General features: G+C 45.7%; 2 protein-coding genes across 4 annotated transcripts; one reads left to right on the top strand and one right to left on the bottom strand.

Annotated features, from left to right (window-relative positions):
- Positions 1 to 972: 972 nt before the first annotated feature.
- SLC10A1 (solute carrier family 10 member 1) lies at positions 973 to 12,093 on the top strand. Its single transcript, XM_085062176.1, has 6 exons — positions 973 to 1,250; positions 2,226 to 2,905; positions 3,608 to 3,818; positions 4,775 to 4,953; positions 5,884 to 6,080; positions 7,156 to 12,093. The coding sequence occupies exons 2-6, from the start codon at positions 2,502 to 2,504 to the stop codon at positions 7,320 to 7,322; spliced, it is 1,158 nt and encodes a 385-aa protein (XP_084918302.1). The 5' UTR covers positions 973 to 1,250; positions 2,226 to 2,501; the 3' UTR covers positions 7,323 to 12,093.
- On the bottom strand, positions 9,450 to 13,997 carry SRSF5 (serine and arginine rich splicing factor 5). Of its 3 annotated transcripts, none has more exons than XM_085062173.1 (8): positions 13,838 to 13,997; positions 13,246 to 13,392; positions 13,013 to 13,083; positions 12,728 to 12,823; positions 12,309 to 12,378; positions 10,929 to 11,002; positions 10,498 to 10,608; positions 9,450 to 10,339 (listed from the first exon to the last, which is right to left on the bottom strand). In XM_085062173.1, the coding sequence occupies exons 2-8, from the start codon at positions 13,369 to 13,371 to the stop codon at positions 10,090 to 10,092; spliced, it is 798 nt and encodes a 265-aa protein (XP_084918299.1). In that variant the 5' UTR covers positions 13,372 to 13,392; positions 13,838 to 13,997; the 3' UTR covers positions 9,450 to 10,089. The 3 variants fall into 3 exon arrangements, with proteins under 3 accessions (XP_084918299.1, XP_084918301.1, XP_084918300.1); XM_085062175.1 differs by having other exon boundaries at positions 9,450 to 10,336; XM_085062174.1 differs by having other exon boundaries at positions 13,246 to 13,389; positions 13,838 to 13,994.
- Positions 13,998 to 14,956: the final 959 nt, after the last annotated feature.

Here is a 14,956-nt window from a genome sequence, read left to right as displayed (position 1 = left end):
TCCTTGGCTCCGGTGGCATTTCCTCCATTAACTACTGGAAACCAGTAGGAGTGCTTGAACAATGAACAACTAGCAGGCATTTTTTTAATTATTAGAGTAATTGAATTATTCTTCTACAGCCCTGCAAAGGCAAAGGGTGGCCGTGTTTGAATACTGTCATTTTGAAAACCTGAGCTACACTGAGTTTAGGGGAAGAGGGTGTGCTGCCGAGGCAGTGACACTTTATAACCACTTAATTGCTTGTCTTGACTCTTTTTGCATTTCTTAAAAAATTCAGCACACAGCTAAAAGGCAAACACAGTGAAAAACAATCATTTCTTTAGGAAAGCTGGGGATTCACAGGGAAAAAAAATCCTGGAGAGGGATACAAAGAGATAAGGAATTGCTGTGGGCTTTGCTCCTGGACATTTTCTTAATTCTTATGGATCTTGCCCATGTGCTACTTAAGCAGCCCTTGCTTGTGCCTGGCAGTCTTGCAGATGCCCTCAGAAAATGGAAATGCATGCAGTGCTGCAGACCATCTCACCCTGCCTGCTCAGCAATGAGCCCAGGCACTACTCTGCCACCACAGTGACCCAGGGGGCTCAAGGCACCACCTGTGGTTTGCTGAAGGGGCCCTTGTCCCCAAGAATGGCTGTGGGGTGGTCACAAAGGTGTAGGAGAAGCCATGGGTATGGATGTGCAGAGCCACTGGGAGCTGTAGGCACTGCTCCTTCCCAGCCCATGGGCGATGCCTGTGCTGGCCTCCTGAGCTGTTGTTGCTTTTCCGGCCTGGCTGCCAGCCTGGAAAACAAAGTTCCCAACCAAAGCAAGAGCAAGTGGGGAGGAACATAGAGAACAGCTCTGACATTCCTGCCTGCCTCCAGCAGTGTTTCCAGAGCAATAGGGCTGGAGAGGCTGAGCCTGCTGAGCTCCCAGATGAATAGGAGCAATAGACATGCTATTGCAGCATCATAATGCCCTTCAGCAAAGGAATTAGAGCTCAGCCAAAGTGCAGCAGATCTCCCTGGTTAAAATCCCTTCCCCAGTCCTGTTAGTACAACCATCATGTAGCAACAACTTCCCTATCTGTGAGGCTCTTTTAGACCCGGGCTTTATACCCTGCAAGCAGAGGACAGGATTTTACCAAGGAGGATTTTCTTGAAGCAGAGGGACTGAAGAGTATTATCTCTCACCAAGCTCAGCCAGGAAAGGACGGAGCAGCAGCTGACCTGCCAAAGCTTCCTCCAGCCGTATCCACTGGAGTTAAGGTAACGGCATCCACTTTGCTCTAGTTTAATGTGCTCAGCTCTGTCTGTTTCTGGAGCTCCTCCCTTGACCTCGGGGATGGCTCAGCTCGATCTGAAGGCAATAAACACCTTAAATGAAGGCAAAACCTGCTGAGGGATGAGGAAGCATGGCACCTGAGGGCAAGGCAAGGCAACGTGCCATGCCTCAGCATGGCAGGTGTAGGGAAGCACATCCCCTGTACAGCCAGGGACAGAGAGCAGTGGCAGGATGAGCAGCAATCACCATTGCAGAAGCTGGAGGATCAACCACCTTTCCAGTCTCTCTTCCCGCCCCAGCACCAGCTGCCCAAGCCCTGCTTCCCTGCACACCAGAGTACTGAGTGCATGTCATGCCATGCAGATTTGTACTGAGAGCACATGGCAGGTATGTCTGGGGGGGATAAAAGCTCCATATTTGGCTTTACTTAGAGAGTTTGTGTGATGTCTGCAGCCCCAGCTGGATCACAGTGCAGAATGTCCCAGGTCCCAAAGGCAGCACTGCTGTGCCCATCGAGCCCAGCCTTGCACTGCAGAGGTCAGGTGAGGTTCCTACCAGGCAGAACTTTCCCCCAGTGCCAAGGAGGGAATAATATTTTCAGTGCTGGCAAGGCTTGGAGAATTAATTCCTATACACAAGCAAAAGATTTCTAGACAGTGTCAGACTTAAAACATCAGGAAAAGAGATATGAAGGCCCCTAAGAATTTAGTAGAGAAATTACTCATCCACAGAGAAATTTCTTCCTAGACCTTGCTATCAAAAGGTTACTTTATGGCCAGAAGAAAAAGTATTTTATAATCTCATTAAAAACTACGTACCCTGGATGCATATTTTCAAGCATTAGCCTCAGCAGTGTCTTGTGGTGAGAGGAGCTCTGATTCATTTTCCTTTGTATGAAGTGCCCATCTTTACCTGTCTTCTCTACCCACCTTGAACTGTCTCCCTCTTGCTCTCACCAGCTGTCTCATTGTGAGGGTGGATGCTGGAAGAGGTGGAGGACCAGAGCAAAAACTACACAAACTGCAGAGGATATTTCCAAAGTGAGTGGGGCTCACAGCCAATTGCTCTAAACATGGATTTATGTTTCAACAGCTGCTAAAGGCTAAGAGCAGTGTCCTGAAAGAGAACTCATGCTTTGCTTGCATTAATTTAATGTTATGTGAACTTTTGAATCAATCCTTCCCTCACCTTCCCAGCCACTTACAGAAGAAGGGACCTCCTAACCCCTCAGCAGGATGAACAAGACCAAAGGAGCTTTTGATAGCCCAGAACTCTGGAGCTCAGGTTGCATGCAGAGCAGCACCTCCCTGAGCAGTGTGGCACCACCACTTGCATTTGGACAGCAGGCCATGGACACAGCCCTGAATGTAATCCTTATCGTGGTCCTCCTCATCATCATGGTGTCTCTGGGATGTACAATAGAGATAGCCAAGATCACAGCTCACCTCAGGAGACCTAAAGGTGTGGCAATTGCCATAATGGCTCAGTATAGCATCATGCCCTTGACAGCATTCATACTGGGCAAGCTCTTCCAGCTGAGCACCTCAGAATCCCTGGCCATCCTCATCTGTGGCTGCTGCCCAGGGGGAAACCTCTCCAACATCTTCAGCTTGGCACTGAGAGGGGACATGAACCTCAGGTAAGGAAAACTATGTACCTGCTCATTGTCCAGCCAATCTAGTCGTATGACTGGTTCAGAGACTAGTTTAACCAACATTAGCAGGCCCCAAGAAGCTGGACAAAGACTGAAATACTAAGTCCAAAGTATTTTTAAAGCACTCATATTGCTCAGTAAGTTATTTGTCCCTATTTTACAATAAAATAGGATTTTGTTCCTTTCTCAGAAGCATTAGCATGCTGCTCGTGATGATATGGGTGCAGGAACAATTTTTCATCTCCATGTAGCAGTACACAGAGCATATATATGCTGTATCTAGCCATGCAGTTCTGTGTAAACTGATCATGCTGCCTGAAAATGCTGCGTCAGTGAGAAATATTGAACCAGCAGAACACCACTCTCCAACAAACCCTAGCGATAAAACAAGATCCAGCATGAAAATACAAAGCGTTACTTTTTTCTCAGTTGTGAATTTCTTAAATGTGACTTCTACCCATAACAAGGGTCCTTTCTCAGCTTGTATGAAACCTGAGTCATCTCCCTTCTCCATTCATACCACATCCTTCTACAACCTGACAGTGATGTTGGGGAAATCTCAGTAACAAGTTGGGAAAAAGCAAAGTAAAGTCTTATATTAAAATCTGTCCAGGCAAGTAATCAGATTAGCATATTACATTTTTAAAAGTGTTGCTCTTCTACTGAGGGTTCCTTTCTTCATCTCAGCATTGTAATGACTGCATGCTCAATGGTCCTGGCAACTGGATTAATGCCACTGCTTCTGTACCTTTACTCGGGAGGACTCTATGAGGGTGACTTGGAGGGCAAGGTACCTTACAAAGGAATAATCACCTCCCTGGTGCTGATGCTAATCCCCTGTGCCATTGGCATCATCTTGAATGAGAAGAAACCACAGTACACTGGCTTTATCACCAAGGTAAGAAGTATCCTGGGCTAGTCACCTTTCAATCAAGGATCTTGGGGAAGTTTTCAAAAATAGAATCAAAGATGTATTTATTAACTTCTTTAAGACATGCTACAAATCAATGAAAGGTTGAGGATAGAGCTCAAGACATCCACTTCATCACTTTAATCATTAAAATATTTGCCAAAGTAGAAGTTCTCCATCTTTGAGGCAGGCATTTTGTGGCCAACTTCCTACATTACTCTCCTTTGTTTGCTTCAGTTTTAACTTTGGGGTTTTGTTAAGGTATCAGCACTAATGGACCTCATAGGCACTGCCCCCAGCTACTGCTGTAAGCAAAGCAGAACCCAGATAAAAACCAACCAAACGATAACCATCCCAAAGCAAATGAAAGCCACCCCACTCTTCTCAGAGGTCTAGCACAAGGCAAAAATCAAATCACAAAACTGCTGCTTAAGTCATGGAGATACCTATTCAACAGAAGCCACTAGACCATTAAGTCCTCACTTATCCCTGGAGTCACGTCCCTGCCTCCTTTATACATTGGGCATTTAAACAGCAAAATAGAAATCCAGACAACCACATACACCACTGTCCATCTCAAGAGCTCCACTAGGCTCTACCTGCAAGTAAAATGGTTTTCTCAGCTCTTGCTTGGGGTGGACTAGAGCCACAAAGGTACCTGGACAGAGAAACATAGCAAGGCCTGAGAAACAAGCAGCTTGTGCAGCAAGAGCAGTCACTTTGCATACAGACCAGAAGGATATTTGGTTAAAGTCTCTCTAGGTTATATCCCAGGATGGACTCTTGTTGATTACTGATAACATTTATGCCCATGAAAGCCACTTATGCCTGCTGTGTACTTCACAAGTGAAGGACAGGGAACTGGGTACAGCTGCCTCCAACAACTGAGGCAAATTTTGCTGGGGATTTATCTCTTGTCCACATCTCAATTACTTTTATTTTAGGCAGGGATGGTTGTTCTTCTACTGTCATCTGCTGCTATAATTGTTCTGTCTGTGGCCAATGTGGGAAGCTGTATCATGGTCATCTTCTCACCCTCTCTCCTGGGATCTTCTGCCTTAATGCCTCTTATTGGATTCCTGCTGGGCTATGCTGTCTCTGCAGCCTTCAAGCTGGATGACAGGTATGTTCTTCCACACCTCCCTGCCCTCACTCTCTCCTCAGGAACAGAGAGGTATGGCAGCTCTGCTTTGCAAAAAAATGGTGAAAACATGGATTTCAATAGGGATATACTTCTGTAAAACACTGATCCCAGTCACCCAAAACAGGACCTAGGAATACAACCAGACACAGTACAAGATGGTTGCAAGGCAGTTAACTCTCACACCTTGAGTGAGAAGAGAAATTACTTTAACCTCTGCTTGGCTTGTCTGAGAGGGGAGGAATAGCTAAGCAGGTTTTTTTGACACAAGCACCTGATCACCATGGAAGGTTCACTGAGCAAGCAGATGGATGGATTTGGCTTAAGGTCACTGGTGCCACATTACCTCTGCTTTTAGTAATGAAGCTGGGACAATTATTAGCACACAAAAAAACCAAACCAACCAACCAACCAAAAAAACAACCAAAAAAAAAAAAAACAACAGAGCTCAAACCCCAAGTGACACAATTATTCCCCAGCAGATTAATAACCCAAACCAGTCAGTGCATTCTGCTGCAGCCCCAGGAATTTGGAATGAAAACCTGGCATAGAAAACCTGCTCCTCCTTCTTTTCCTCATTCCTACCTAAACCAGGTAGGAATCCTGCTAGTCCTATTTTATACCTTCACATGTTGGACTTCTAGCACCTTGGAAGGAGATTCCTTCCCTGCAGGAAGCTGCAGAGTCCAGGGCAGGACATAAGGCCTCCAACACCATTATGAACAAAGCTCACATGTGTAACGTGATCTGCCTCTGCCCACTGCAAAGGGAGCAGGAGGCAAAACCTTCCAGGGATTGCAGTATTGTTCCTGACAGAGCAGCTTTTAGCCACAGGCAAATGCACCAGCAAGGTGGGCAGGGCTCTTAAGTTGTTTGAAAGGGATTTAAATCTGTTTAACTTTTCTCCTTCAGGTGCAGGCGGACAGTGTGCATGGAAACTGGCTGCCAGAATGTACAGCTATGCTCAACTATCCTCAAAGTTGCCTTCGCCCCAGAGATCATTGGCCCCCTGTATTTCTTCCCACTACTCTACTTGCTGTTCCAGCTTGCAGAGGGACTTCTGCTCATCCTGGTCTTTAGGATCCGTGACAGAATAAAGCAAGCCAATGGCAAGTACAGCTTTCCTCCTTTATTTCTTACACTTTCCAAGCTAAGCCAAACATGATTACAATACAACTACCGATGAATTGCTGCTTTGTAAAGGCAGAAGCCAGTCACTCCAACTCGGGATTACATACCCAAAATATTAAATTAAAATCGGAGTCAAAAATGCAGAGGTAACTGAAGACCTGAGAAATTTCATGGACTTCTTGCATTAGCAGGGTGTTTTATACAGCTACATACTATCAAGACTATCAGTACTCAGGCTTTCAGTCCTGTCCTTTAAGCTACTCTGCAAAAGTCACAACTTGCACAGAACACAGGGGTATTTGCATGTTGCTAAAACTACACAAAAACATTACATGTTCTTTAATACAACAAATCCCAAGCTTTGCTTCAAGCTGTTAAGTGATTCCTTGAAGGGTGTCACTTTTGGAGCGGGATGAGGGAGAGAACAGAACTGCAAGTACTGCAGCCAAAGGAAGGAAACATTTGGATCTTTTGCTAGAAAAGTACATAATGAGATTGAAACTTAATTAAAAAATATATACAATATTGGTATAGATGTGAGGTAGCCTCTTCTCCAACTCCAGCAGCTCCCTAATGCCAAAACTCAGCTGACTGACTGCACAGAAAGCTGAAGAATGCACTGCTGAATGAGATCCTCCACCAGTCACCCATCTGATGGTGCCAGTCCAGCTTTCTCCAGTGCCTCAGGACAGAAATGCAGCAGAGTAGCTGCTTCCAGATCACTTTACCACATCTTATGGCTATGCTGAAGGATAACTTATGGGGGGAAGAGGACAACCACACTCATTTGGATCTTTGGGTGTGTGTTCTGTGCAAAGCAGTTGATACTGGATAGAGCCATGCAGGTGCTTACAAGACTACCGTAACAAATGGGTTGTTTTCCAGCCTGAGTCACAAATGACTGAAAATAAAATGGCTTCAGTCTTCTGGCAGGACTCCCATGTTCCTTCCTGTTTTAAGTCACCTAGTAATCCTAGTTGTAGCTGGCACAATCTTCCCCTAAATAACCTTCTTTCAGAACTGCCTATTCTTAACATTTTTCTCTTCCTTCAGATGCTGCAAAAGTGATCTGTGCAGGTGTGGACACAATTAGTGCTCAAGAAATGAAATCAGTGTCAATACATTGCAGAAACAGTGGGAAACGAGGAAAACAATGTATGGATTCTGCAGCAGCTGCTCTCCCAACCCTCCAAGCTCTGCCTTGTGCAGCTAGCTCCTAGGTGTCCAGCAGTTGTGGCAAAGGCCTTTATCTATATGCTCATTTCACACCAGCCAAAGGGATTAACAGAGAGCAATTTGCATCTGTGTTATTTCCCAAAGACCTTGCTCCAGACTAAGCCTCACTGTCAGCCCAGAAGGGAGACTTTCAGTGACTTCAAAGTTATTATGACAACCCTTTGGGATAGCTGAAGAACATGCTGCCAAGTGACTGTCCCGGTTTTGCCTGTAAGAAAAATCACTGCCCACATCAGTTCTTTTTTTTAATTTCACTTACCTGTAACTGGCCTGCTGGCACATGATGGAAGCAGATCCTGAAGACATCACTGAAGATTAATGTAATTTCGTTAACAGAGACCCAGAATGAGGTGTAAAAGTTTCTCTGTGCAGAAGCCAGCAAGATCCAGTACACAGACAAGAAGCCCATTGGCTGTTGGTTGCTCCCATTTTCCAGTGCATACCCTGTGGTACCACTGGATCTCACATAGAGGCCACAGAAACCATGACCACAACTATACAAAACTGCCTTTGTAGGTTGAGTTCCGGGCCAGCTAGCTGTACCTCCAAAACCAGATGAACCTTGAATGTGCCTTCTTTTGTGGGAGTCAGTGAATTCAACAACACACCTGTTCTGGACACCATCTAGGTGTGGTCACGCTATGCACAGGACCAGGAAAGACTGGCATCAACACCTCCCATGTCCAAAGTGTGCCTTGTAGCTGAAGTAGTTCAACTTGAACTAAGAGTGAACAGGTTCATACCAAGAACATACACGTAATAAACAGAGAATTGCTGGCCAGAAATCTACATAAACTTCCATACTGCAAAGCCTGGGAGTTTGTTTTTAACAGGAAGTTCATCATTACAACAGTCAGCTCACCAGGGAAAATGCAGACACCTACTCATGCTGCTTGTAAGGCAAGTGGTGTGGTGAAGAAACAGATTTCAGAACAATTACTTGTAATGCAGGTAGTACTCCACATTTAGCCCGAGAAAGTTCATGACCCCTTTCAGCACATCAGGTACCTTCAGCCACCTGGGTTCCAGCTGAAGCCAAGTCCCAGTTGGACACAGACACCCATCATCATCCAAGTAGAATCAATTGACTGGAGATCTCAACACAGCTGACGTTCTACCCTGATGAGTGTGAATGCTGCCTGAAAGCCCCATTCTTTCACATCTCTTGGGGTGATCCAGCAACTGCACTAAGGCTCTGAGAATGAAGCTTCCTATCCCAAAGCTGACTGGTAATGATACAGTTAACTGTGGATCCTATCCCCCCTCAATGCCTGCTCTCAGGAGCGTCAGGCAGTCTGATACACTGCTGCCTCTACAGGCACGTGGCACAGCTCCTCCTCCTTCCTTAGCTTGGCACACAAGAAGTCAGCAGCAGCAAGGAGAGCAGACAGCCAGGCTGCTGAGACCAAATGCCTGACCTCCACCTGGCCACACCTAACTCTGACAGGAACAACCTTGCATTTCCTGTGATCTATCCAAATGCTAGCCTAGACTACAAACATCTTTTTAAAGGTTGCAACAAATTACTAGAATAGCTTTGTAAAGCACTTCATTAAAAAAAAAAAAAAAAAATCACACTTTTAAAATTAAATTCTTAAGTTCTCTTGTGGGTGATGGCTTGAGAAACACAGGGATTGCAGAGGACTGCTACCACTGGGAGGCACAAACACTGAAACACAGAACCTCAAGGTACCACTGCTGCAGTACTCCCACCCACCAACTTAAATCCCCCTTCCCCCCTAGAACAAGGACTTACGTGTACAAGAATGGTATATCTACACCTCAATGCTCTCATATACATGTACACAAACACACTAAGGAAGTATGCTGACTACATCTGTCTGTAACATTCCACACTTATTATCCCAAGTGATTAAAAGCTAAGTGACTCATCCACTCAGTGTTTTGCTATGAACTATGACAGCCTGATTATCTGTGTTCTTATTTCAGAACATAGAGACATCGAAGGACACCACATTATGTATTTAAAAGGACACTAATTCTCCTTCACCCAAAACAATTACCACTTTGCCACAGCCCCATCTTCAAGAACCATTTAAACACCATTACAACCACTTTATTAACACTAAGAAACGAACTAGAAGCAGAAATGTTTCTTTATACTTTATTTGAACTATTTCAATCTTAGGTATCAAGAAATAAGAGTGCTTTATAGAACATTATTACCACAGGGCAGTGAAATGGGCATTTTCTTAGTGTAGTGCAAGTCATATTAAATGAAAATATTTTAAAATAAAGTTTTATTACCAGTACCGATCAGCACTTAATCTGCTGACCTATAGCTGAAACAAAGTTTTAAAAGCACAAAAAAATACCCTCTGAAATAAAGCTTTATGTACAGCACATATAGAGCTCTTAGATGCCTAAAGCTATTAGTCTGAGATAGTAAACTAATGGTTTTGAGTTGCTATTCACAGTTGAATACTCTGAGAATTAAGTGTTCAGATAACTTTAGAGTACAAAAAAAATTTGTCTGCTTTAGTTATAAAGAGCTCTGCCAATATACACAAACTATACACTTCAGACAAGTCACAAAAAAATGTGAGCAAGAAAAGGGTTATCAAAAAACATTTAATACAATTAGTCAATAACCCTTCCCACCATGGTCCACATCTACAAAGTTCCCCCATCCCCCCCATCCAAAACCTTCCCCGCAAAAAGTCACATACTTACCACAAGTTTTAGCAAGTATGGTTTAAAAAAGGGCCCCCAGGGCAAGTTATTTATAGTTCAGTTGCCACTGTCAACAGATCTGGACCTTGATCTTGACCTCTGCCGATCCACAGATGACGGAGATTTGGATCTGCTGGAAGAACCCCGTTTCTGACTCTTGTTTGGCAGTGGAGATCTGCTAACTGATCGAGACTTGCTATGGCTCCTACTCCGTGACCTGCTGTAGGACTTGCGGCTGCGGGAACGGGAGCGGCTGCGAGACCCAGACGAGCTCCTGCTGCGCGACCGCGATCTGCTCCTGGACCTACTGAGGGGGGACAGACAGCACGGGTGTCAGCGACACAACCTCGTGGGCCACATCTGTAACCAGGCAATCCACTGCTCTCCAGCTTGTCTGCCTGGCCACTGACATCAATGTTTCTCAGTGAACGTTTAAACACTATTTAAGAGAGCAGAAATCCATACCTGTGCCTTTTGCTGCCTTCAATTAGTTTGATTTTCCTTCCATTAATTTCTTTACCAGAAAGCTTTTCGATAGCATTCTTTAAATCACTGTAAGAGGCAAATTCAACCACCCTATGGGGAAAAAAAAAAAACCCAAACATGAAGTTCACTATTAGAAGTTGTATCCACCAAATTACCAATACAAGCAAAATTTACACTGGGAAAAAACCAAACAAACTCCCAAAACCTACACTAGTCAGTGTAATTATCCCTTGTTATCACCGAAGCATGAAAAATTCCCCTCCCCCAACATTTCCAACATGCATTTTCCAAGGGTAGCTAAATTAAGCCATGAACAGCTGCTGACACTGAAAGTAGCCAGCTTCCCTCCCCAAATATTACACATACAGGTATTACTCCACAGCTTTCAAGAGGTCACTTGATAGGCTTACCCTTCATTTAACTTAGGTCTGTGTGCATCTGCAAAGGTTACTTCCCCGGCTTGTCTCATGAAGTCTTTGAGATCCTAACACAAGACCACTTATGTTATGCAAAGAAGTGAAATTAACGCTTATCTACACAAGAACAATTTAAAGCAAACAAAAGACATTTATGACTACTGAAAAAGAAGTTGTTAGATAAGTCACAAACATGGCATCTGCCATACTTGTATTCTATCAAAATTGCATTATCTGTATCATGATCTGTATCAGGGCACGAAATAAATGAGAAAAAGCATATTGCTTTAAGCAAAATGCTAATAAAGTGTCTTAACATTAAGGTAAATATTAGTCTATAATGATTTTACAGATTAAGTAACAAAGAGAAAGAAAGAGAGAGAGAGAAAGAAATAGAGAAGCACATTTTTATATATACTGGATTGATTTTGAAATACTACCCATATATTTTTGGACTATTTCAGTCTCCATTTACGTTACAAGTCTTATATGAATACAGAATTACATTTACATAACACCAATTATTTTGTGCCCCATATGTCATTAAAAATATAGTTTACTTTACCTTTATTAACATTTCCCTAGGCTAGCCAAGCAGCAAACTGCATTAAGCGACCGGAGATACCGTCATGACATATGCCCGACTGGCTCTTCGCCACCCACTTGCCGAACACTACCCAGTCGATGGAAGCCTTTAATCGCACTGCCCTCCCTATCAGGAGACTATGGATGGATCCAGATATTCTCTATGCTTGATGTCACCAAGGACCACTTTACTGCGATCAGGATTCCAACGACCACCTAATTTCCAATCTTTCAACTCTTTTCGACCAGGACCTCGTTATTCGGAAGCGTTACAGGAAGAACAGCTCTCAACTTAGGAATCAGATCTCGTTAACGCTCTGGGACCGCTGCAATGTGGCACTTTAAGGAGTGCATCGATTACGTCTAGACCGGCAAACACAGATCTAGAGGTGGCCAAGTGACATTGTAGGAGCTGACTGGAAAGTCAACCAGGCCCGACCAAGAGTGACCAAGACAGAACGATTAGGATAACCCACAGGCACTCCTCGTCATAAGGCCAACGACACAGATAGGCTGGCAAATAAAGGGTTTAATATGTGGTTAAAATGGATTTTAAAAACAAGAAAAAAATAAATATATATCCTCAAACATATAAATTTACCATTATTATGAATTAAAGTTAACTAGCTTTCATTCAAAATATTTAAGTTACATTATTAAAAATCATATTAATTACATAAACATTTTAATAAATTAGGATTTAATTTAATTAATTATTTTCCAAAATAACTACATTACATTACATACCCATTAAATGAAGTCAAAATAGTTAATCGTGTTTCAACAAACCTGCCAGCTGACTCGGGAGGACAAATTCTCCACTATGAGGCGATTTTCTGTTCTTAGAGGTGGGGCATTTCTGTTTTGAAACAAACAATTCCGACTTTTGTTAGTAAATAAAATATCACCATGTTAATGCTAATGAAAGCTACATCAAGAGCTGGTATCAACGTATCATCATTAATACTACAACGTGACCTACGTAATGCCCTGCGCAATCTAGGGCAGGCATTAAATACCACGGGGAGGGAGCGTAAGGATGACACGCATATCTGAGAAGTTCCACAATCCTCATTATCCTACTGCCACATCAAACGGCTGACTTAAATGGCAAATAAAACTTTTTAATAGCTCATTCCAGCTCACGTTCTTTGGGATGAGCCCAAAGCATATTTTTTTAAGCTGCACTGGTTCGAAGCTGCATGTACCTCCTGTCACTGCGCGGGCGGCGGCTACTGAACCGGTCAGAGTACCTCCCTCTGCCTCTGCCCCTCGACCGTGCTCTGGCATGCTCAATTGTCACCCTGGGAAGAGAAAACACAGCAAAACACGTTTTAATGTTCTTCTTATTTTATATCTAGTTATAGTTGTTGGGGGGGGGGAACACCAAACAAACATACAATAGTTTGAAAAATACTGATTACGCAATTTTAGTTAAAATTGACTCTCCTTATTTTAAACACCCACACTGATATACGCATTAAATAGGATACCTCTCGCTGCAAAGCTCTTTTCCATCCAATTCATAAACAGCATCATCTGCATCTCTCGGATCCTCAAATTCCTGCAAAACCAACACAACAAGAGATTACACTCCACTGAACGAACAGACGCCTATCTGTCATCTGATGTGCGTTGACGGGGGCATTAATGGATTTTGTTTAGAAGTTGCTTCTTAAGCCTCAAACGCGAGTGAACAGTGGGGGGGAAGGGGGGGCGCACTCACCACGAATCCGAAGCCCCTCTTCAGGTCGATGTCGCGGATGCGGCCGTACCCCTTGAAGAACCTCTCCACATCCTTCTCCCTGGCGGCCGGGTTCAGCCTCCCGATGAAGACGCGGCAGCCGCTCATGGCTGTGTGTGCGCGGCGCTGCTGCGGGGACAGGCGCGTCAGGTCAGGCCCCGCCCGGTGACTCAGCGCCGCCCGCCGCGGGTGCCGCAGTGCGCCAGCTGGCGCCGCCCTCGCCCCGGCCCAATGGCAAGGCGACGGGCGGACACCGCCTCAGCCCGCGCCAATAGCGGCCCGGCGCTGCGCCCTCGGCCCCGCCCAGCTGACACCCCGCACCTAGCCCCGCCCGCGCCGAGCCGAGGAAGAAAAGCAAACGCCATCGCTCTGCCACAAAATGGCGCCCGTGCCGCACCCGGCAGCGGCACCGACCCCGACGCGGCGCGCACCGAGCGGAATGGCGCGGCATCAACGCCAGCCGGGGGTCCGCGGGCCGGCCGGGCACACGGCGGAAGTGCCCCGCGCCGCACACGCGCTGCTGCGCTTCCCCGGCGCCCCGCTCCGCAGGGAAGAGCCTGGAGCTTTCACGAACCTGGGCTGCGTGTCTCGGTGCTGGCCGAGCCGGGTGGGCGCGCGGTGCGGTGCGGCAGACGGTCGGTGCTCAGGCTGATGCGTCCTACCCCGGCGACGGTCGGCTCCGACTGCTGCGCAATACCGGCGCTGCGCCGCGAAATGGAGGCGGCCCCGCGCGTCAGCACCGCCCCGCGCGGCGATTGGCGGAGGCGGAGGCCACGCCCCTCCCCGGGGAATCCAGGTCAGGGCGGGGGGGCCGCGCCGGCGCCCCTCAGGTGGGAGCCATGTTGGGGCGGCAGCGGGGGATAAACAGCCCCGGCCTAGGAAAGCAGAGCTGGGCGGCGAAGCACCAATGTCTGGCCGCTTTTATTCAGCCAGTACACAACAGGCGAAAAGTTGTGCTGCTTTTATGTGCGAGTAGGGTCCTGCGTGCGCGTCGGGCGTCTCTGGGCCCTGATAAGCAAAGAGTGAGATGAAGAAAATATCTAAAGAGCTCATGATATGCTTGAATCCTCATTTGGATCAAAGTGTGTAACGAAAAGGTCGAGAGCTGAGCTTCGTCTTCATTTCACATAACTCTGCCGGATTTATCTGAGCTTGGCTTCTAGATGTTGCAGTAGACGCAACAGATTATCCCAAGGGGTATTTGAAATGCAGAAGACATCTGGAAGCTGGAGATAACACCCACTAGTTTTCCAGTGCAGGGAGAGGCTGCAGCTCGGTGACCGTCCTTGCCGGATTTGTGCACTGCTAGATTGGTTGACTTTACACAAAAAGCCGTCAGCTACAGCTGCACCAGGCTGCTTCTTTTGATGCGTTTTGATAATTACTGTGTGATCCTTTTAATAGCGTTTTCCTGACTTGTCACCTGGAGTCCCATGCTGCCCTGAGTCTCACCCCCTTCCCTTTGTGGACCATCTTTGTTACACCCAGGGTCTGTTATTAATGACCTCTATGGGATGAATTTCTCTGTTTCATGCTTAGTCACCGACATAAATTTCCCTGGAACAATACAGCACGTGATGGTGCTGACATCATAGCTTTATATGACTGCCCCCACACTCGCTCCTCAAACTGCAACAGCAGAGTCCCCAAACTAGGAAAGTTATTTCTGCTGCATGCAGTGATGAGAAAGACT

This window comes from Lichenostomus cassidix, chromosome 5 (genome assembly GCF_008360975.1).
Source record: "Lichenostomus cassidix isolate B80296 chromosome 5, HeHo_3.0, whole genome shotgun sequence".
Classification (NCBI taxonomy): domain Eukaryota; kingdom Metazoa; phylum Chordata; class Aves; order Passeriformes; family Meliphagidae; genus Lichenostomus; species Lichenostomus cassidix.
The sequence above is the reverse complement of the archived record's forward strand: the minus strand, read 5'-3'. Positions and strand labels throughout refer to the sequence as shown.

Excerpts from the sequence above, each read along its gene's own strand:
- SLC10A1 (XM_085062176.1), top strand. The coding sequence starts at position 2,502 with ATGAACAAGACCAAAGGAGCTTTTGATAGCCCAGAACTCTGGAGCTCA. Across the intron at positions 2,906-3,607 it reads AGAGGGGACATGAACCTCAG|CATTGTAATGACTGCATGCT; the intron begins GTAAGGAAAACT and ends TCTTCATCTCAG. Across the intron at positions 4,954-5,883 it reads GCCTTCAAGCTGGATGACAG|GTGCAGGCGGACAGTGTGCA; the intron begins GTATGTTCTTCC and ends TTTCTCCTTCAG.
- SRSF5 (XM_085062173.1), bottom strand. The coding sequence starts at position 13,371 with ATGAGCGGCTGCCGCGTCTTCATCGGGAGGCTGAACCCGGCCGCCAGG. Across the intron at positions 12,824-13,012 it reads AAAGAGCTTTGCAGCGAGAG|GGTGACAATTGAGCATGCCA; the intron begins GTATCCTATTTA and ends TTCTCTTCCCAG. Across the intron at positions 10,340-10,497 it reads GAAGGCAGCAAAAGGCACAG|TAGGTCCAGGAGCAGATCGC; the intron begins GTATGGATTTCT and ends GTCCCCCCTCAG.